At 38.6% G+C, this 22,480-nt stretch overlaps 1 protein-coding gene across 1 annotated transcript in view; it reads left to right on the top strand.

Annotated features, from left to right (window-relative positions):
* GADL1 (glutamate decarboxylase like 1) overlaps positions 1 to 22,480 on the top strand; it is a 73,862-nt gene that overhangs the window by 1,616 nt on the left and 49,766 nt on the right. The window contains exons 3-10 of the mRNA XM_009635150.2: positions 1,159 to 1,249; positions 1,934 to 2,040; positions 3,451 to 3,566; positions 9,368 to 9,447; positions 9,563 to 9,617; positions 13,070 to 13,186; positions 19,334 to 19,398; positions 19,656 to 19,737. Of these exons, the coding sequence (XP_009633445.1) occupies positions 1,159 to 1,249; positions 1,934 to 2,040; positions 3,451 to 3,566; positions 9,368 to 9,447; positions 9,563 to 9,617; positions 13,070 to 13,186; positions 19,334 to 19,398; positions 19,656 to 19,737 (713 nt within the window). The remainder of the gene's footprint in view (positions 1 to 1,158; positions 1,250 to 1,933; positions 2,041 to 3,450; positions 3,567 to 9,367; positions 9,448 to 9,562; positions 9,618 to 13,069; positions 13,187 to 19,333; positions 19,399 to 19,655; positions 19,738 to 22,480) is intronic.

Here is a 22,480-nt window from a genome sequence, read left to right as displayed (position 1 = left end):
CTCCGGCTAACCTTTCTGCAGCATGGGTGGCATAATTCAGTCTTAGCAAAAAGGGATGAACAACATCTGCTCAGGAAATAGCGCTGTGAATCAGTAGCTCAGGGTTTCAGATGTGGCATAGCTTAGGCTGTGTTCTGGAAAGTGAGAAGGGCGTTTGCTATAGTTAGTTGAGCATTTCCAGGGCATGTTCCCTGCTACAGTCACTCCTGCTACAAAGTAAAACCGTGAAATAATTTTGAGAGTGAACGCATGCCTTTAAAAATCATAGAAAAGTAGCAATACTGATCTACAGGGGGAGTGTACTAATAATATGCAGCTGTAATTGCTGAGTTACTGGAAGGCGTTCTGCTTACCTTACTTTTGCAAATTGCCTTTAGATTTTCATTTGTTACACTGTGTCACCTTAGAAAGGATATTGTATATAAAAATATGCCGTGCAAATAGTCTTTAATCTAAGTATAAACATTTATTGAAGCCCTAGATATAATATAAATGGAGCCATACAGTTTACCTGGTTTTGCATGTAAAAGTACTACGCTGTGGATTAAAATTTAGGTGGTGACCCCACTGCTGAACTGACTTGTTTTTGCAGTCAGCAATAGTGTAGAATTTTCTCATAATTAGGTATATCTCATCTCAGTGTTCCAAGGCAGGTAAACAAATTCTCTTAACTTGTCATTTTAAGTCAAGTTTTTTCCCAAGCTGTTATACTGCCTGTCTCGCTCAATACTGAGACATCGGTGGGGGCACAGGTACAGCTGCCTGGGATCAGCAGGTTCCTGTATTCACACCGCTTAGCAAACTTTGGCTCAGCATCCGTCGTGGCCTCTCAAGACCACTGTTAAAAGCCACTGTGTGTACTCAATTGTTAATCCTTTTTCTTTTTTTTTTTTGATTTCTAAAACTCGTGAACAGCCCACATTCGTTCTGTGCACTACTTACATCTCTCAAATCTTGTTTTGGGACCTGAAAGTGCTTATTAAATTTACTTTAAAAGGATTGTCTAAGATAAGAAAAGGACAGTAAATCCAGAAAATACAGAGAGAATGATGGAGTGAATTGTGGTTTGCAGTGATCAGTGTGCAACTGAGAGGGCCTGTGATATTTCCTGTTTTCATTTATATCCTTTCACTGCTTGCTTTTCATCTGTATTTTCAGGTCATCCGAGATTTTTCAATCAGCTGTATGCTGGAATAGATTATTACTCGTTAGTGGCTCGTTTCATTACAGAAGCACTGAACCCAAGTGTGTAAGTGTAGTTCTTTGTCCTCTTGATGATGAATTACCATGCTTTTTGGAATAACAGCTTTTTTTGCTTCCCCTGTCTTCTGATTTCTGTTTTCAGTGTTACAGAGAAGGTAGGAATTGTGCAGGAATTTGGGAGAGAAAAGTCTGGATTGGCTGAATAGCTCACCAGAAGGTTGGCTAATCTGATGAGGCCTTTTTTTCTAGTTTGTGAGGTGGGGCTCGAGAGGAGAGATCTTTGCTTTTCAATGCTTTTAAATGTAGACTTTTATCTTGCTTAGTGCATAAAAATGAATTAATCAGACTTACTCAATTTTTCATTTCCTTTGAAGCATTCTGCACAGTTGAATGCAAATGGTTACCTGCCTACTGTTTGCTTGCAAATGTAAAGCCTAAACAAAAAGTAATTGGTGCTTGCAGTAGATCATTATAGCTGAAATTTAAGAGTGTGACCTACATAAAAAGCAAACTCTGATGTATTACTTTGAGAGTGGAAGTGTCAATGTGATGCTGTTAGGAACTAAGCAACTGCTCTACAGGGTTAGATCCACGGTGGTTTTAGTTGAGAGTTCTACTGCTGATGGTGATTAGAGAAAGGTGCAAGAAACCTTTAGCTAGTTTTAGCAATATTCCATGGCATGAGTTCTGTAGTCTTAATACCAATCATGATGCTTTTATTTTTGCTCAGATATACATATGAAGTATCCCCTGTGTTTCTGTTAGTGGAAGAAGCAGTTATCAAGAAAATGATTGAGTTCATAGGCTGGGAAGAAGGTGATGGTATATTTAATCCAGGTAAGAACAGTTCGGATTTCAAGCTGAGTCATTATAAAGCAACTAGTACCAGTAATTCCATGAACATTGGATTGTGTAGATTATTTGAAAATGCATGCAAAAATCCAGTGATGCACGCACACAACTATTTAATCCAGACTTATCTTATGTGTTTCTAGTAATAATTCTGTGAATCTGATCAGCGAATGAATGAAACCAGTTCTACTTTAATATTATAATGTGGAAATTATTTATTTTTTTTTTTGTAATTGATGGCCTTCCTTAATAAACAACAGTACCAACAGCCTCATTGGACTGAGTCAAACTGGTTGACAGACAGGAGCTGATTTTACATACTGGACACCAACCAGCGGTGCCTGCAGGCACTGGTCTGTGTATCCTGCCTATCAACTGTGGGAGCCAGAGTTTGTCTTAGTGGGAGTGTCATGAGCTTAACTCCTTTGAGTTTTGATAGTTTTTTTTAAATGCTACAATAAGGCCAACCAAACAAATGTTCCTTAAGCTTCTTGATAAGCCACAGTTTTCAAATGTTCTGTAAAGCGGTGTTCCAGCCCACTGTACTGAAATAATGAAGCATAATGATATTATTCTACAGATTATTTAGTTCCAAATTTTTAGGCTAGATGTGAAGCTTTTCTATGTAATTTGGGGGCGAGAAATCAAATGAGTAAATGGGTTTAAACCCCTCCCTCCAAAACCCAAACTAAGTCAGTAATTCTAGCCTACATGTGAGTAGTAGAAAAATAAATGAACTAAAATTCCCTAATATTTTTCTTAATACATTAATGGTATAGATTTTTTCGTGTCATATTTGATTTTTCAGTAGAATCTTTAATTTTATGGCAGGATTGCATAATTAAAACTTACTGAGATACTGCCAAAAGATGAATGAATTGTGCTTTTTTTGTGCTAGTTTTATGTAAGGGGTTTTTCTTATTATTTTGGTTTTGTTCTTTTAAGTGAATGAAACCCCTCCAGATCTTACCTTGCAGATCTTCCAGCTCCCACTCACTGTGTTTTTTTTACTAATGGCTTTTTTCTCCCCGTAATACTCTGAGGTCTTTTTGCCCAGGAGATCTCCTGGGCTCTGTATGTGGTGCAGCCACAGCTGAGCTCGGTGTGGGCAGCTGAGCTGGCACTGCTTCAGCCTAAATGGGAAGGAGCTGCTGCAGGATATTTTCTGTCGGGGAGGGCTGTTTGGGCACAGTTCGTATTCTTCAGGAAATGTCCCCAAAGAGCACTCAAACACGCTCTGTTTCCATGCATGCTGCAGAACAAAAGGTTCATTTGATGGATAGATCTATAGGCTAACTGTATGGTTTACTTTTTTACCTATTAGGTCAAGCACTCGGACACAGGACAGGTGCTAGAACTGTGGCTAATATGATATTTGTATGTCTCTCTCTGCAGGTGGCTCTGTTTCTAATATGTATGCTATGAACTTAGCAAGATACAAATTTTGTCCTGAGATAAAGGAAAAAGGGCTTTCGGGTTTGCCAAGACTAGTCCTGTTCACTTCGGAAGAGGTAAAACCAAAACAAAACAAGCTCTTTTGAACTTTACTTTTCAATGGCTGCAAAATGATATCATTTGCATATCTGATGGGGCACTGGTACAGTAACTTTGTCATCAGTGTATGCTATAGAATATAGAGTTAAGTGGAGAAGTCTGCTGGTAGATTTCCCTGCAGAAACATCCCTGCTTTCAGAAAACAAACACAGATGTTCCAGCTCTTGGAAAGTGCTGATAGAAGAGTAGGTTGTACGTGGGGCAAACCTGAAGCAGAATGCATGTGGTGTGATACGGAGGTCTGCAGCATTTGATTTCCCACAGCATAAAGTCTAGCAGGAACCAGGTTTTGGATGTCAAAGGTTTTTTTCTTGCAGGTTTAATTTGTACTAAAGATGAGCGCTTGCGGACCTGTGAGATGGCGCTTGGCAGCTCCCACTTTGCCCTGTGTCTGAATACAGATGGGTTGTGGTACTGAACCGAACCCACCATAAAGCATTTTGCAAAAGAACTGCTGGATCTTTAGGCAGTTCTTCTTTAAATAATTGAAAATGTGTGGCTAGTCTTAAAGTTTTTGAATAATATCTGTCCAAACTGCCTGTGGGAAATTGAGTTATATTCATACCTTTATTCTGAAGCTAATTTTTTTGAGGCTTTTTTCTCTCACCTGTCCCTCCAATTTTAAGAGTTTATCATTTGATTAGCACAGAGTTGTTATTAATTCTGACTCCACTACATAAAGGCCTCAGTGGAAGTGAGAACCTTGTTGTACTAGGAAGTATATAGCTACTAGAATAATTTTAGCTCTTGAGTTTATGCTCCAAACAGTTTGCAGTGTAAATAGTCGAGAGGCTTATTTTGAAGATGCCTGAGGGATGAAGGCATTGCATAAGTTGTCCAAGACAGCACATATATTTTGGAACTGAACCCAAATGTCCTAAATAAAGGTGGTTTTTTTCCCAGGCAAAATGTATTTAGGTTTTTTCTTTCTGAAAAGTGCATATATGAAATGACATGCCAGTTCATACTTAATCCATCACATTACGTCTTAAAAATAGCTAAGGAGGAAAAGATGAAGTTGAAGCATGTTCCATTAATGCTTTTGAAGTGAAGCACGTAACATTTTTATCATGAAGTAACATTTTATTTCATTGCAAGATTTAATTTAACTAAAACATATACTCTAAACAAACAAGCATTTAATTTCATGACAAAAAAAATTTTATTTGTCCCCCAGAGTAAATTTATTTTGATGCCTTTGCTTCACCAGAAAGACCAAAACCATCAAACATAGAACTGACCAGGAAAAATAAATTGGAAAATTATTTGTAAGGAAATGCTTTTGATCTCTAATACTTTGCTTGATTTACAAAACTGTATTGTCTTTAGTGATCAATAATCACTTGCTGTAAAATTACCACTTCTAGTAGTTAGATATTGTGGCTATTGCCCAAGATCTCTAGTGTTTATTCATGGTTATGAGAGAGGAGATGTGCCTGTTCATATGTACTTATTTTAGATCTGCCTGTGCCGAGTCCAAGTTACGTTACCTTTTGGAAGTTTGTTTCAGATATGTCATATTGAGAATATATGTAATAAATAGCCCACATTGAAGATAAGTACATAAGTACTCATGCCACACAATCTTAATTTTTTATTATTTGTTTTTATTCTGAGCCTTCTTTTATTTAGCATTTTGCGGGATTTTTTTGTTTGGTTGGGTTTTTTGGGTTTTTTTTGTTTTACTGAGGTAACTGAAGAAGCAAATGATTAAAAAAAATATCCCGGAGAAGTTAACAACCTGTGTTTATCTTCGACATGCATCAAGCAAACAGTGTTGGCATGGAGAAGCCATGAGGCTGTAATGAACTGAGAGTATTGATAAGGAGTCAAAACCCATGGCTGCTCAAGGCACTTGTGTCGTTTTAGGGCTCAGCTTCAACACTGTGTTCAAATGAAATGATTTCTGCCTTGAGTTGCCAAGTCCCAAAGTTTCAGTCTGGCACTTGGCAGACTGAAAGAGTTGCCTCGCTGTAGAGCAGGGGAATGCACGAAATTGTCAGTGACTTAATTTTATGTGATCTGGGGCTATGTATTTTTTGTATGTTCTTGGATAACATGAAGGTGTATGTTTAATGCATGGCCCACCCAAGGCACTCACATGCTCTGTTTGGCTTTCAGGAATAAAAAGGCTCCTTGTTCCTGCTAGTAAAATACTTAGCTAGTTAAAATTATGGTGATATCCAGCGAACACTTTTTATGCTACTACTCCGTAGTTCTCTTGCTGGACCATTACCGAGTGGTTCCTCTTGAGACAGTAGCAGCAGTAGAGAAATTGTTATATCCCACTTTCTTGAGGCATGATTTGTGGCTCTGTAGGAGCTGAATACAGTTGTAGTTACAGATTTCAGCCCACCTTTTTATCACTTTTTGCTATTTGAGTCCCATCTGAACTTTATTCTGACCCAAGAATGTATTGCATTGATCTGAAAGCTAGAAATCTGCTAAATTCGAGGTAACTGAGGATGTGTAAACAGTTGAAATGTGCATGCTGATATAGGCAGTTTTTTAGATGCAATGAAACTAAATTCCTCCCCAGTGCAACTTGATCATGAAAGTAATAAAGTGAGAGAACACAACATTAACTCACCATGTTGTCCCCTGTTGAAATTACAACAGACAAAAATGAGTAATAAAACAATCACATAATAATGTAATTGCTTTATGCAATCATGTTTCTAGGAAACTTTTCAAAATCAAGAAAATACAAATTTATCTTCTGTTTTAATGAGCACAGGGGGAAAGTAGGTTGTCTTTGCCAGCATTATTAGGAAATGAAAGCTATGTCTAGCTATAGTTAAAATAGTACAGCAGCACATCTTCAATGCACTGTTCCAATTTGATCTTGTGCTTAAAGGCATTCATTTCTTACTACAAATGGCTACAGATTTAATGATGTGTCCAAACAAACAAAACTGCAAAAGACATGGGAAGAGTAATCTGAATCATAGAATGAACTCACGGTATTTAAAATCATTATTTAAAATTATATATATAATCTGGATACAAATAATACCTTTTATCTGGATATTTCTTTCTCTTTTCTGGAAAGGGAACTATGAACAAGTGAATTAGTTGACACTGTTGTGACTGGAGCTGCTAAATGTTCCCTGGTATATTTTTTCTTAAAATGATTTGGTGTAATTTAGCATAATGGCTCCTAGTAATGATAGTGGGGGAAAAAAAAAAGTAATTCTTGTATGTTTTCAATCAATATAACTGAAAGACTACTTTTTTCATCAAAGAAAGCATATTCCAAGTCTATGTAGCAATATAAGTCTTGTCCCTTTTCTGTCCTACTGAAGACCTGACTAAATTTTCCAAGAGGCATGGAAGTACTTGTGGAGGCAAGAAATAACTTATCTTGCAGCCTATTTTGTTTTGGTATTCCCTTTCTTGTTGTCTTCCCCTATGCTTTGTGGTATAATCTCTCAGGTGCTCAAGCCTCTTATCTTTCTCCCAGTCTCCCATACTTTTATAATAAAATACATGGTTTAGTGATTGCCTGTTTATTAGTATACTGAATTTTCAGGTCTACTGCTTTCTCAGTTTGGAGCAATCTGATTATTCCTGGTGATTCATACCTTTCCTTTGAACCTAATGGATAGAAATCAGCGATGGAGGCAACTTGTATTTTAAGTGATTCACTAATCAGTTGAAAACATCTCCAGACTTCTACTGAACAACACACAGCCACTCCACAATCATTATTACCATTATTGATGTAATTTGATGTAATGTAAGACTAATTATCCACCTATGTATGCTGTTATTCTTGTAACGGTTGAAATGAATGAGCCCTAAAGGCTTTGTGGATGTGTCATGTTACAAAATTAAGCTTTCTTAAAACTACCTGATAGTATCAGGTAGCGTCTTTGTATGCCTTTATTTGAAAAGTGGGTGATGGTGGGGGAAACCTTTTTGTCAAAAAGAAAGAGAGCCCTTTGAGATGATCCATCTCATCAAAATAAGCGTGACAGGCTTTAATTCCCTTAATATATTCATGCCTACACATTAAAATGTTGTACATTTTTCATAATTATGTTCCACAGTAACTGCATTTGTGTGAACTCTCTGGAAGAAAATGGAATTAATTAACCACCTGGCTTCACCTCCTGTATGAAAAGTAGCAATTCTAGACGTCTTCATGGTTGCTGGAGTATGCATTATTTTAACTCTTCAGTAATAATGTGAAAAAGAGCCAATTTCATTTTTTCAAGAAGAGCAGTGATAATCCAAGGCTTGGATGATCTTGATTCTGAGAACTGTGTAGTCCTATGAGATGCTGCATACTCTCCAAACTGAGTCCATCGCTGTGAGTGGTTAGGCATTTGGCATGCTGCAGGTTATTCAGAGTGGTTGTGACATCTAAAAATATCTTCAGATTAAGAAGGCTACTGTATCTTGAATTCCCAGGCTAATCTTGAAGATGGATTAAGCAGAGATCAGCATACGCTTACTCGGGAAGAAGGCAAATGTTCTTATGCTTGAATAACAGTATCCACAGTAGAGCCGGTCCTTATAGAGGTGAATGTTGGAAATACAATAAGATATACCTTGAATATTTGTGTAACAGAAAAAACGTGTAAAAAGTACAGAGTGGACTGTGGGCTTGAGTATCCTTCTCACCAGAGCCATTTGACCACATTCTGATTGAATAAACACCCACTTCTAACATCCTTTGACCAGGTGAAGGGGCCTCTTCTTTTATGCTGACTTCACAGGCTTCATACTCTAACAGCCTTTATTCAGTGCAAAGTAAGAAGTGGGCTGCAGGTATCTGTACTCATTCAAAGACATCTCTGTAATGAGACCTAACTTCATTTTCTGGAAAATGCAGACTGGTCCAGACTGGAACCTTTTGCAGAATCCATATTAACTTTTGAAGATGTGCTGAGTCCTGTCTAAAGTCTGCTTGCTTTCATAATGGCTTCTAATTTTCACGTTCATGTGAACAACCTTCACAAAACCATGATTTTCAGATCCGTTTGCAGAGATAGGGCTCTGAATGCCTTGGAATTCCAAATTGTACTGCATCTAAAGGCTTTGGTAAATCTTGGGACTTGAGCTCCTTGATCCCATGAACAGAATTGCTGGATCAGGCCAAGGGTCAGTTTAGCATAGTATCCCACCTCTGGCAGTGGCCGACAGCTGATGTTTAGGGAAAGCATATAGAAAAATTACAAGGATAAAGTGGTAGAGGCTTTAAATATATCATAAGGTACATCCTAATTAAGGGTCCAGTTTCCAAGGAGTGGTGCTTTTCGACTTTCAGACCTATTGGTTGCTTCTAGGCTGTTGAATTACATCGCCTTTGGACCTTTCTTCTCATGCATTTCCTAATTCTTACACTCATAGATACTTTTGACTCTGCTCTATTAAAACATTTTGAAACAATAATTCTTCCCTGATAATACTTCAAAATTTCCACTTTTCATTCTAACGCAGAACCAGCTTTAGAAAAAACTGTATGGAATAGAGCTTTTTTTTTTTAAGCCCACATTTTATACATTGTGCACATCTTTTTTTTTTGTCTTATTTTCCCTAGTCTTCAGTGTGTGTCATTGTTAAATACGAGATGGTCTTGGTGCTGTGTAGCTTTGTCAGTTTGCTTTTTGTGTTAGGATATGCTGTTGTCATGACCGTTAGCTTCTGTTAAATTAATTTCAGTGTCACTGTTCCCTATGCTAAGGAAGTTCTTTCTTTCATTTTAATTGTATGCTTACTTTTTTTTCCCCCCTGCCTCTTTCATTTACAGTGTCATTACTCCATGAAGAAGGCAGCCTCCTTCCTGGGTATTGGTACAGAGAATGTTTACTTCATCAAAACAGATGAAAGGTAAGCAAGAAAAAGCCATGGCCATGGTCTCTGAGCCTTTTTAAAATGCAGTAGTGCTGTACATAACCAACCTATTTGAATGTAACTGAAAAAGTTTTAAATCTGTGTCCCTTAGAGGTAAGATGATACCTGAGGAACTGGAGAAACAAGTCCAACGGGCCAGGAAAGAGGTGAGAGGGGGAGAGAGAGCATGAGGGAGAGAGGAGGAGCGTTTGCAGACTGCGTGCTTGTGTCCGAGTGAAAGGAAGGAAACCGAAGAATGAGTGAAATCTTAATAACAGGGCAGTTAATGTAACAGTGTCTTCCTTACAGGTACAATCTGTTTGCCACAAACTTGTGTAACGAGCTGAGACTTCTAGGTCCTACATTCTTACGAGGGAGAAAAATTCCTCAGGGTGTTTACTACTAATGAAAGTCCAGAGTACAACACTGGTCTGAAGTATTTAGCACATTTTTTCTAGGATTTCTTTTGCCCTTGATCCTTTTTTTTAATGGATGCAGTATTTGTTTTCCTTAAATGGTAAATGAAAACCATGGGTTTTTCTGTTAATTACAGCAGCTATTGCTCTATCCTCTGCACCGAGCAAGGACTGTAACATGTGGTTTAGTCTCTAAAATTACCACAGAAGCTACAAATGCTAAATTGGTCCTTTCTAGTATTGTAGCAAGAGTGCAGAGATTCCGTCCTGTGCCTCTTTTCCCCCAGGGACTTTGCCACGTAGAAAGTCAAAGGTCAACATTTAGAAATGTCCTGATGTGTGTATTTGGACAACATGAACATAAATTCCCACAATCTGTAAGATAGCACTTACTATAGTCAACATAATTTGTTTTAGAGAGCTTGGAGGACTGAATGTGATTTCTAAGGCACAGAGCATCTTCTTTCGGCTTGGTTAGCTCACCTTATTTCCAGTTTGTGCATCAGAGCAGTAGGGTTCAGTGCTCAGCCCATAGTCCACATTCTGTGAATACCAAGCAACTTGTAGTGCAATGCCCATGGTGTGGATGATGTCTACCATGGAATCCTACCTTGGGAAACCTACTTTTGTGGCTGATAGAAAAGCCAAGGCAATGCTGTCCTGTCACGCACTCGCATGGCCATAACAGCGTTCACTAAGATCTGATTTAGATGTATCTTCTGCCAAACAACCATCTCTTCTTTGAGTTTCATGATAGATAGCATAATTATTGATACACGGTGGCCCTAATTGGCATGGCCCACGGTGGCAAACTCTCTTTGCTTGCCTCTTTCTGTACTTTGCATTATCTCTGGAAAACAACCTGTACTTTATTCATTTGAGCAAGCTGGGGGGGAAAAAAAGGGCTGAAATAAAATGGAACAAGAGGAAGCAGGCTGACAGGAGAATAAGCTCTTTGCTCTTGCAAAAACAGAATCCTTGTTTGTTGATGTAGTAATAAATTTAATGGTTATCTGAAAGAAATCCTCTGGCATTTCTGATTTTAAAAAGAAGGTCAACCTCAGTATGGTGCTATGCAATTTAAAAACAAATGTTCTATATTAAAAAGCTCGTCTACAGGAGAACACTTTCGCTTGCATTTTAATGGAAATTACAGGTATATTGGAAGGTTTTCATTTCATCAGAGCTTCAGTAAGTGTGTCTGTCCTTGATAAAGTGCTACTTTACAACTTTTACAGAAGGATACTTGAGTGAATTACAGTAAATATTCTAATGACTCTAGACAACAGAGGATGTATTTACTAGTGATAGGAGCACAAAATGATCACTGACTATGAATAGCAAGAGTCTTAGGGTTTTCTTAGAGAATTTAGTCAGAAAGATTTATTTAACTATATTGTCAAGAATAATAAAAATTTAATTCCTTTTGCGGGAAAAATGTAATGATAACAATCTTTGGAATGTGTAGAGATCCTAGACTTGTCCCCATATTCAGTCATGTTACCTACTGGATGCTGGGGGACCTTTGACTTTGATATAGCTGCAGGAGAAAATTGGTGAGAAAGCTAACAGAAACTAGGTGTAGCACATAAATCTGTGCCTCACTTGCAAGTGTTTTGTACTTGAGCTTCAGGCTGGCTTGGAAGTTTGATTGACTTTTGTGGTAAGTTGTAGTAGGAATGAATGACCAAGAAGTGAATTATAAGATGGTAATTCTTTGTGAATGTATGGGATTAATTTTAATTCATTCCAAGGTTACTTTTCACTGCTTTAGCAATTTGTAAAGAAATTTTAAAATACAAATAAATCATAATTATATACCATTCTAACAGTCCTCTATGCTGTTAAAGAAGTATAAAACTGTCAGTGTGTAAATGTGAATCAAGCCTGTCTGTAGTAGCTGTTTAAAAGTGGCAACACTTTTTTTTTTAAAGAGAGATCAGATTTTAGCTGAAGTGAAGATACATAAGACTCATGTGTAGTTTGATTTTTATTTTTTTTTTCAACTGATGCCTGATTTCAGTGAGCTACACTGAGTCACATCAGCAGAGAGATTTACATCATCTGAGAGATTTAATTCACTGCAAATGAACTCCAGGGTTCCCAGATTATACAATTTGATAACAACTTTAGTCCATGTTCAGTAACTGCGTTGTCGTGCTGTGGGCCAGGTTCTGAAATGTGCAGAGGAGCTCCTTCAGCGTGTATTTACCAGCAAGCGAGACCACGCAGTCATTGCTAGGGCTGACACCCACCATTTCATGAAGTTGTTTCAAAATCCTGTTTTGATTTCCACCAATTCTTTTCATTTTTCAGTTTCTGCTCCTAAATAGGCGCAGGCACATACATCTGCAAGGGCAGGTGTCAGCTGGTACACGTAGCCTAGTCTGCCATTGGAATTGCACCCCTGGTATCAGTTGAATGGGAATGCAATGAGCAAAGACACTGAAACCAAAATGGATGGCGTGTGATGGTTGTCTGAGACTGCAACCTGACAATAGTTTTCCCTATCCCACCTGTCTAACCTTAAAACTGTCTGAGATTTCCAGTGGTCTCTCTCCTAATGTTACTGTCTGCAGCCCTTCCTCTTTTCTAGGCAGGAGTAGGAGGAACAGCGCTTTGCTGTAGATCAGGCGTTGGGGTCAGGTAGTGATGGCTGTCCCAGTCACTGTATGGGCCCTACCAGTGCTGCCTAAGGCAAATCCTGTGCCCTAACTGAAGGTTCCTCTTCACCAGGCAAAGAATAGGGGCACTGTAGAGACAACGCAGGTGGAACCCTTAGGGGGATGAGTCCTTTCCTTCCACGGGTAGCCTGCTGGCTGAGCTAGTAGCTTTATTTTATTTGGCAGAATGGCAGCAAATATGGTAGTAAAGTGTGGAAGACTGAGAAATTAAAATCCGTGTATGAAGAGAGATGTCAAATATCTGGTATGTTTTGATCTTGACAAAGCTAGCATCTGTCAAAACAGTCTGAAGCTGCTGAAGTCTGCCCTGGGATGGTGTTAACTAGAAATGGAAAATGCCTTTTTTTAGAGTCAGCACTTTTAAATGTAGTACCTTCTGCTGGGAAGCTAAAATGTAGACTGTCGCATCTTTGTCCTACATTCCTAGACCTTTTCATACTTTAGCTCTGCAGATATACTGGAGGAAATGAGCAGTGCAAATTACTTTTTTTTTTTTTTTTTTTTCAAATCCTATTGCAGGGGTCAGCACCATTTCTTGTCTGTGCTACAGCAGGCACAACAGTGCTGGGAGCATTTGATCCTCTGGATAAAATTGCCGATATCTGTGAAAAGCATGGCCTCTGGCTTCATGTTGACGTGAGTTTGTATACTGTGTGGTTTTGTTTAGCATTGCCTTTTTATAATTGCTATTTTTCTTTGACTGTTGATGTTTCTTTGTAGAAGCAAGTTGGGCTCTAATAACTTTTTTTTTTTTTGCATAGAGAACAGAAATACATTCTGATTTGTCTCTGTTACATGTGCTGAAAACCAGCAAATAATTTGGTTGTGACAAGCGGTCAAAGCTACTTTGTCATTGTCAGGTTATGTTTCAAAATTATTTTAAAATCAATTTCTTTTTCTTGCTACCTTCTAAAAATGCTTCAAGGGTCCTTATATACAAATATAACTTCGCATTCTTTCCACATTCTCTTGGAGAATGGACACATTAGAATTGTGGTGTATGGTTCCTACAGGTTAAAATAAAGGTCTATTTTTGACTCAACCAGTTGTAAATTATTCTGTTTCATATTTACAGGTTTGAGTTTCCTGTAGATCTCCCTACATTCTCCTAAACTTCAAAAATTTTTCTTTTCTCATTTCTTTATAGTGTTAGGTTTGGATATTAAAATCCATTAATGAACGTTTTTGGAATAATCATTGAGCCTTTTTATTACCTGAAAGAGTTAACTGTAAATGTATTTTTCTAAAACTAGGTCTCTTCATATTTTCTAAAATTGCCTTCTGTTTATAATTGCAATGCCACAAATCCAGACTGGCTAGATTAAAAGCCATGGAGCAATGAGAAAATCTGGAGCAACATTAATGGAGATTTTTAGACCTGCTCTAAATTTTTAAAGTGTTTGTTTAATGTTGAGTATCAAAAGAAAAATCACGTAGGCAGCGATGTGTGTTTCAAATAAATGTCTCACAGTCATTAATAAATAAAGTTGCTGTATGTGTGAGACAAAAGAGTGTTCTTATTGGCTTGGAGGCAAAGATGCAGAATTTAGCCCTAGTATTTAAAATGTCTGCAAAGCCTCCTCATGGCTGTGTGCTGGTGCGAAAGACCCAGATGATTTTCAGCAGAAGCTCAACATTCGCATTAGGTGCTACTCTCTTGCGTGTCTGCGTGTGGTCGGTGGAAAGAGCAATGTATTTGGAATCTGTGTTGGATCTTAGGTGGGTTGAATAGACGTGGCTGGAGCCATCTCCAATGGCTGTAGGAGGACAATGAGCAGTCTCTTAACATACTCCCCGTAGGTGAATAACTAAAATTAGGTGGGATGAGCCTGGGCCATATTCAGCACGATATACTTCATAGGCAGTTGATAGCATTTTGTAAAGAATTAACTTTCTTCTTCCAGTTTTGCCTCATGTTAAACTAAGGTAAAAATGTCAGCGAATATCTTAAAGCTAATTTTCTGTTTGAACAGTGACTGCAGTTGTCAGATGTTAATTGATCACCAGCAGAAGGACAAATGTCCAGTAATAAATTGGGTTTATGATTAGGAAGACCAATCGTTCTGTTAAGATGTGATATGAATCACATGTGTTATGAATATATCAATGGATTTCAGGGGTTCTATCAATATTTTTTTCCATCTTTCCTTTCACCACCTCTGAAGAGTTGAGTGCATGGCTATTTCTTTATTTTTTGTTTAAAGTTTCTAGCTTTATTTGTGTGAGAACAGGGAATGGGGAAAAGGCTGAAAGCTTTCCACATAAGTGACATCAGGCATACATGTGTATACAAATGTGCTATGGTAAAATGAGCAGACTCTAATTCATAATGTGACCTTTTTTCACTCACAGCACCATTAGAAGTAGGTTTACTAGAATAATATGTGAAAAGGTACAGTGAAACCAGGCATCTGCATTCAGAAATAGTATACAAGAAACATAGTGAAGAGTTGGGGTTTTTTTTCTGTGTTTTTAACCAAGCCTACCTCCTTCTAGCCTTACAGGCAATAATATAGTATTTTTGAAAGCTTTGAGGGTCTACATTCCTCTGAAAGGCCTGGTTTCTTGTTGAATGATTTACATGTTATGCAGTCTGAGTAATAGCAAGTGAATACTGCTGTTTGGGCCTGCTGTAACTTTGGAGGAAAAAAAGATATAGTACAATTAAAACAAAGATTAAAAGAACAGGGGGAGTTCTGTCTAATTTAGGATTTTTGGTGTATCATTGATGGGAATCAGGATTATCTACTGCAAATGGTCTCAAGAACTGTTTATAAGAATATCTTGTATGAATGTCGGTGGTGTTATTTCCAGATTTACACTGATGTATCTCATTTCAGAATACTTTCTGATCCCAAAGATTGATATGTTTGCCTTAGGGAGACTCTTTTCATTAAATATGAAATGATAAAGCTCATGATTCTTAGGAAGGGCAAAAGGGAGAACGTCAACATAAAATCAGTGGGCTTCAGGAAGATAAATTTCGGTAAAATCAGAATTGGTAGATAAGCTCTCACATGGAGACAAACCTAAAGAGGAAAAGGGAGTTAAGGAAAAAGTTGTTTTAAGAAGATGATACCAATCAGCCCAAACTGTCTCAGCAGGCAACCCATTCAACAGCCTCAGTGCAGAGACTATAACCAGGCTTATTTTGTGCATGTTACAGTATTCATACACACATTCAAGTTGCTTACTGCATTCTATCATACATCTGTGATGCCTTTCTTAATGACTTGTTTTGCATCATCTATATGCACTCAAGCTCCAGCACTTGTATATGTCATGTATTGTGTTCATGTAGCTTTAAATACTGTGTATGAGTATTTCTTCCCTGCTGGTCCTTACTTTGGCTTTTTTTTCCTATGGCTAGCCCTGTACAGAGAATCAGGTTTGACCTATTAGCCTGTACTTAAGTAGTTAGTTTAATCACGCTGCAAACACTGTGATTCCCATCATTTGGCTGTAAGCAGTTTGTTGCATATGAAACACGGTAATTTTCTCATACCTAGTTACCAATTACAGTGCACGGGACACAGGTGATAATCTTTGTGTTTTGAGCTACCCTGCGTTGTTCTCAGCTGGATTTGTCGTAAACAAAATGTGTCAGTCTAGTTTGATCAATCTGCCTTCCTTCTGTAGTCTCGTGGATGGAGGAGAAGCAGTTAACTTTATTGCGTCTTTGCAGTATCTCATCAGAAAGCCAGAGAAACATGCCAAGCTACAGCTGTGGTAGAGAGTGAAAACCTGGCTGGAAAATCATACCCAGTGAGCAGTTAGCAGTGGTTCCCTGCTGAAAGGGGAGAAAAATTTGAGCAGGATTCCACAAAGGTCCATCCTAGGTTAGAAGCTATCTGGTATTTTCGTTAATAAGTTGGATGAAAAAGAATACGCTGACTAAATTTGAAAATGACATAAAACTGCTGCAAGAGGCCGTGGGAGGACAGGATTAGAAATCAAAGAGATCTTGACAGTTTGGAGAAAAAAGTGGAAAAACTAGGCTACAGTTCAATAAAGATAGAGCTCGAAGTTTAAGCTGTGATAATCAACTGCACAAACGCAGGCTGGGGATTGTCGGCTAGACAGATCTTCCAAAAAAAAATCTGGGGTTTGCAGTACATCACAAACCAGCCATCGTAAGCATTTTCAAATAAGGTTAAATGTCTTTCAGATCTGAATAAAGAAGATACATAAAATAATTCTGCCTGCTCGGTGCTCCATCTGCTTTATCTCGATTGTGTCCAAATAAAAAGCTGCATTTCAAGAAGGTTGAGGACCTACAGGAGAAAGATTAGAAAATAGTAAAGCAGTGAGGATAAACAGAACCGTATCTAGAGATGACGGCCAATGAGGAAAGATTGAAATCACTGATGTTATTTAAACTAGAAAAGACAAAGAGACGATATGTAATAGTCTGCAGATGCTTTAAAAGCTGCTGCAAAAAGAAAAAGAATAATCTATTCCCCTGACCACTGCAGCTATGGTAAGAGGTAACACCGTTTAGGACGGACACTTTAAATCAGTAGCGTTGTTATTGTTAAACACAAATTAAGTGGTTAAATTGTGCAGCCTCCATCATTAGAGGTCCTTAAAACCAGACAAAGCCAGTGATTCTCAGTCGTCTTAGGCTCAGCCTCCTCATTAGTTTTTGGTTTTTTCCCAGCCCTGGATCCCTAAGTGCTTAGTCTTTGAATTGGGTAAAGAAGCATGGAGCACAAATTCATCATGTAGTATTGAGTCACAAGGAGAGGTGGAAAGGTGATGGAGAGGCCCGGAGCTCCAGTACTATCACCTCTCTCTTCCAACTCTCCAGCAGTAATTTTTAAAACAAAGACAGAAAGCAGTGCCAATAGTGCTGTGGAGGCAGTGATTGCTGATGTCTCTCTGCACCTTATTTTTCACTTTGATGCTAATCACAAGCTACGTGTGTTCATTGATTAATAATCTCTAGAAAAGACAAGTGTTTGACAGAAATGAGATGGATATGGCTGATCCTGCCTTTGGGGGTGGCACAGTGTTGAGATGACCTCTTGAGAGCCTTTCTAGTCCTGTTTTTCAGAGACAGTGCAAAAACGTCAACTTTTTCAAATACAGACACCTTTTGATGCAAATTTTTTTAAGATTTATTATATTTCAAAGGGTTGGTTTTGAATTATGAAAATTAGGGAATAACTTAGTGACTGTTTTTGACTTTATTCAATCATAGAATGAGAAGAGTAAAATCTGTCTGTGGACAGGAAGATCAGTTTGATTGTCCGCCCGTAACATGGCTGATTTAGCCTAGCTAGAGAAACCCAGATTCAAGTCATGGTTCTGTCACAGGATTATGGTGAAATTTGAGGCAAATAATTTCCTGCCTTAAGTCCCACCTGTAGATTGAGCAGCAGCCCTTTCCTCAGCAAGGGTGTTGTGAGCATGGCAACATAAAACATGATGTGGTGCATTAATGTACTGCATTAATAAGAACAACATGTGATAAGACAAGTTATTAACCTGCCATTTACCTTGTGAGCCTTTACCATTCCTGTCTCCCAGAGACAGCAGATCTTATTCCTAATGTATGGCCTCATGTATGGCCTACGAAGCAAATACTGATGCTAAATTCATGGATCAGCTATCACATCTGTTTCTTTCAAGAAACATAAGAACAAAAGCCAAACAAGCATGTGTTCTCTCTGCTTGGATCAGGAATCTTCACATCAGTGATTTCTTCTTTGTTTTTTTTTTTTTTTTTAAATAAGCTGAGTCCAGTTGTGTTTGGTGGACTGATGCCTCCTGTGTGGCACTGAGGAGCCTTGCTTATATCACAGGGGATTTGTTTAACTGGATTCTGCCTGCATGAACATGGAAAATCCTTTTTTTCATATTTAATAATTTCTTGAATGCACTGTATGACATGTCTACTGCTTGTTACGTGTTTTCCCCACTTCGCCCCCGTGGACAAACATGTTGTTTGGGAACTGAAGATTCATAGCAGCTGGTGTGTGAAGTCTGATTCTTGCCGAATTCATGGATGAGAATCACCTTCCCTGACTCCAGTTGCCTAGAAGTTAAAGTTGGGTAATATAAGCTTGTTGCCTGAGTTCTTTCTATAGTCCATGAGGAGAGACATCTGCAAAGGGTGTCACCCAAAGACACGTATCTAGAATAGATAAGATGACACTTGATAAGGAGTTTCAGTGGAGAGCTCCTTGCTACAGAGAAGGCCTAAATGGATCTTAGACCACACACCTAGTTCTTAGATGACCTGAGGGAGATGGTAACAGAAATGCTGCTATTGCCTATTTAGTGATTTCACTTTTCATATCCAAATTCTGTGGAAAATCTGAACCTGGACTCTGCAATTGGCACCTATGATCATTTTGTCCTCAGTTTCCCCTGTGAATGTCTTGCCAAGGAAACAGCTAGCAGGAGGAAGATACACAAAATGGGACTTTCTCTTCCCGCTGCTTAGGGTTAGGCTGGGGGAAAGGAAGCACCTCTGATTTGGTATCAGGAATGGGTCTGGTTATGCAGGGACACTTCATTCTCTTGCTTACATAGAAGGGACAGTGTAGTTTGTGGCTCACATAATGGCACAAACCATCAGCTCCTCTATTTTAGGCATAGCCCCAGGCTGCCATCTTTATTTCCATAGATGATACTAAAGGCAGAATTTAGGCCACTGACCATGTGGTAAGCTAATTTTTAAATGAGATAAGGCATTTTCAGAAATTACTAGTTAAAGCATTATCAAAAGAACTTCATACAAATAATATTGTCTTGACTCTATAAATGTTCCAACAGGCTTCTTGGGGTGGCTCAGCTTTGATATCAAGGAAGCATCGCAGACTTCTTCATGGCATCCACAGGTAAGTCAGTTTAGTTCATGGGCACATTTACCAGGGCCTGAGATGAAAGCTGGGTGGCCTATTGGCCTCCATGAGAGTTGCATTTTCCAAAATACATATTACTATTCATTGGAGAGATTTCTGAACCTATGGGTGTGGGTTGGGGAAGAGAAATCAGATTTGTCTGCTTAGATTGTTTTTGGCCATTTTTCTTTCTTTAGTACTCATGATTATAGGTGCAATTTCCACCTCCCTTTCTCCATTTATAAATTTTTCAGGGCTGATTCTGTTGCCTGGAATCCCCATAAAATGCTGTTGGCAGGAATCCAGTGCTGTGCTCTTCTGGTGAAAGACAACTCTGTAAGTCCTCCTGTCCCTTTTTTTTCTTTTTTTTTTTTTTTTTTTTAATGCAGTAGGTTATCATTGCTGTAGTATGGAAATGGAAATAATTAAAAAACAACTGCAAGTCAGTTTTACTACATTGCAGTGCAAAGGCTGAATCGTATTATTTTGAACTTCACCACCAAATTAATAAAGGGTGAATAAGAGAGCAGGGTCAAACTGATCCAAATCACTGTGCTCACCAGTGGTCAAATTTTGCAGCTGGTGCCCTTGCTAGTTAACTTCTGTACATGATTTGCATTCAGAATTGAGTATTTTGTCACCTGGGTCTGCAGCACTTAAACACTGAGCTCATCAAAGTCCTCAGAATAGCTGTCATCTATTGGGACTGCAGCAGTACTGCATCTCCATTTCAAGTAGGCAGAGCTCCTCTTCGCGTTCCCTGACGTGGGTGCACCAGAGCAGGAAAGGAGAGGGATAGGAGTCAGAGCACATGCAGGTAAAGGTGCTGAGCCTTCTTTCCTTGCTCTACCAGTTCTTCCTCCTCACCAGGGTGATTCAGACTTTCCAAAAGCCGTAACTAATTAAAAGCTCTAGCAAGCAAACAGCAGAGCTCTGATCTCAAGTGGCACAAAAGTGAGATGAGTCTGCGATGTGGTAAAAGTCCCTGCTTATATCTTTGTGGAATTCTTCTATCTTAATAAAGAAACCAGTAAGAAGTTAATTATTTCAAGCCCCATACCAAACTCAGCCCTGCTAAAACTTAAGTCCATTCTCCACCACCAGAGTTGAATTTTAGCTTATACTTCATAGGTTATGGATGACTGAACATCATGAGGATATGGAGCCCCTGAGGTTTGCATCACTATTTTGGAGCCATGGTTTGTAAATCACTTTTATAAATCTCTGTCAAAAGAGCTGATAGTTTCTATTCAGCTGCTAGTGGTTAGCTGTCCATGTAATTGGTTACTAACCCCTGGTAGTAAGAACTGATGAGGACCAAAGAGCATAGATGATAATCAGTGCTCTCTTGGAGATGATTACTCCAAGACAGGGGTGAGACATGGCAGGACAGCGAGGAGAAGTGTGCCTCCTCATTTCCTCAGACTACAGTCTGTGAGATTAAAGAGGATTAGACTCTAGGACTACCTGTCCATCACTTTATCTTTGTTCCAGGATGAAAAACAAGCAGAATGAAGTTATTGACTAAGATTAATGTGGTGTCTTAATTGCAGGCTTGGGAATAATTCAGTGCTATATTTTTAACTAATTAGGCCCAGTACATAGATACAGCCTCAGGTAATGATTAGACTACTTGGGCTGCATAGTGGAAATTTCTCAGGAAGAAAGAGGAAAGAAATGGAGAGGAATTAAATATTCTAGCTGCCCTGGCATTTAGAGTCACTTTACAAACACTGTTCTAACTTCAGGGCTCTGGCAGCCTTTCTGTATTCTCCTTCCATGGAGTGTAACGTCTGATAGAGCAATACTATTCCACTTCTAAATCACAGGCTAGGCAACGTGCTGGAAATACTAGTAGGGCTGCATGCTAGGCCATTGAGGGGTGAAAACACAAGTATTACGGATCATACAATCAGATCCTGTTGGACAGTGAGACATATTCTGGGAAGTAGACTTCTCTGCATGGAGAGGAGAGAGCATTTTACTTTGTGTTTAATTCCTGGAAAATTGGCATTTAGATGTTTTGTGTATGTGCCAGTGCAGTCTTTATATGCAAACAGAAGCACATACAAATTTGCCTACTTTCTTATCAGCTTTTTTAGAGTGTTGGAATACAAATCTTCAAGAAAAAAAAATATTTAAGGCACTGTGGCAGAAAGGCCTTGCTTCACTTTGATCTTCTCCATGCCAGATCTGGAGCAGGCAGCTGGACCCAGTTTCCCATTAAAAATTTTCTCACCAGTAAGGGTATGGAAGAGTATGTGTATCGGTTCCCCACTTTGGAGCTTGTTCCACTGCTCCTAAATTACATAAATAGCTATGGCTGCAGAAGAAGCATATGTTTATTTGTGAACATAATTCCTGCACGCTGTGGTTAGGATGCTTCAGTGGGAGCTGGAATGCTGAGATGGGAGCTGGAAGTTTGGCCCACATTGCTCTGCTAGTGGATGTTCAAGGGACCTCAGGTAGTTTCTGAAGCGGTGAATTCTGCAAGAAATCAGAGCAATAAAATGTTAAGTGTAGATGTTTATGCACTTTTTGAAGGTCTGATTAAGGAAGTTTTGTTAGCCTGTCTTCCCATTTGCTTATGAGGTCTATTTGGAAACTGTGGACTACCTCAGGGTTAGGGATAGGTGGTATAAGTGGACAAATAACCCCCTTCATTTTTTCTCTTTCTCTTTTTTTTTTTTTTTTTTTTGAGGTACAGATTGTTTAACAAGCCCCAGGTTTGTATTTTATTTATGTATGGAAAGATAATCTTTAGAAGGAAACATCACATTTCTGATGCAGTAGTAACACCCTGATTTCCCATTAGCAAAAGTAATAGTGACTGGGTTTGTTTGATTTGGGTTTTTTTTGCCACATAGCATCAATAAAGCTATGTGGTTTAGCAGTGTTAATAGGCTTGACATTGCAGCTCGGTTATTAGAATGAAACATTGTATTTAAATATTTTCCTATACAGCTTAATAAAAAAAGGATAAACAGCAGTGCAATGACAATAAAAGAGAATATTCCAGCCTTACCGAAACAAAATTGGAATGATTTCCAAAGAAGGTAGAGATTGAAAAGAGAAATAC

The sequence above is a fragment of the Egretta garzetta genome, unplaced genomic scaffold (genome assembly GCF_000687185.1).
Source record: "Egretta garzetta isolate BGI_Z169 unplaced genomic scaffold, ASM68718v1 scaffold313, whole genome shotgun sequence".
NCBI classification, from domain to species: domain Eukaryota; kingdom Metazoa; phylum Chordata; class Aves; order Pelecaniformes; family Ardeidae; genus Egretta; species Egretta garzetta.
This window is presented reverse-complemented; position numbering and strand designations above follow the sequence as displayed.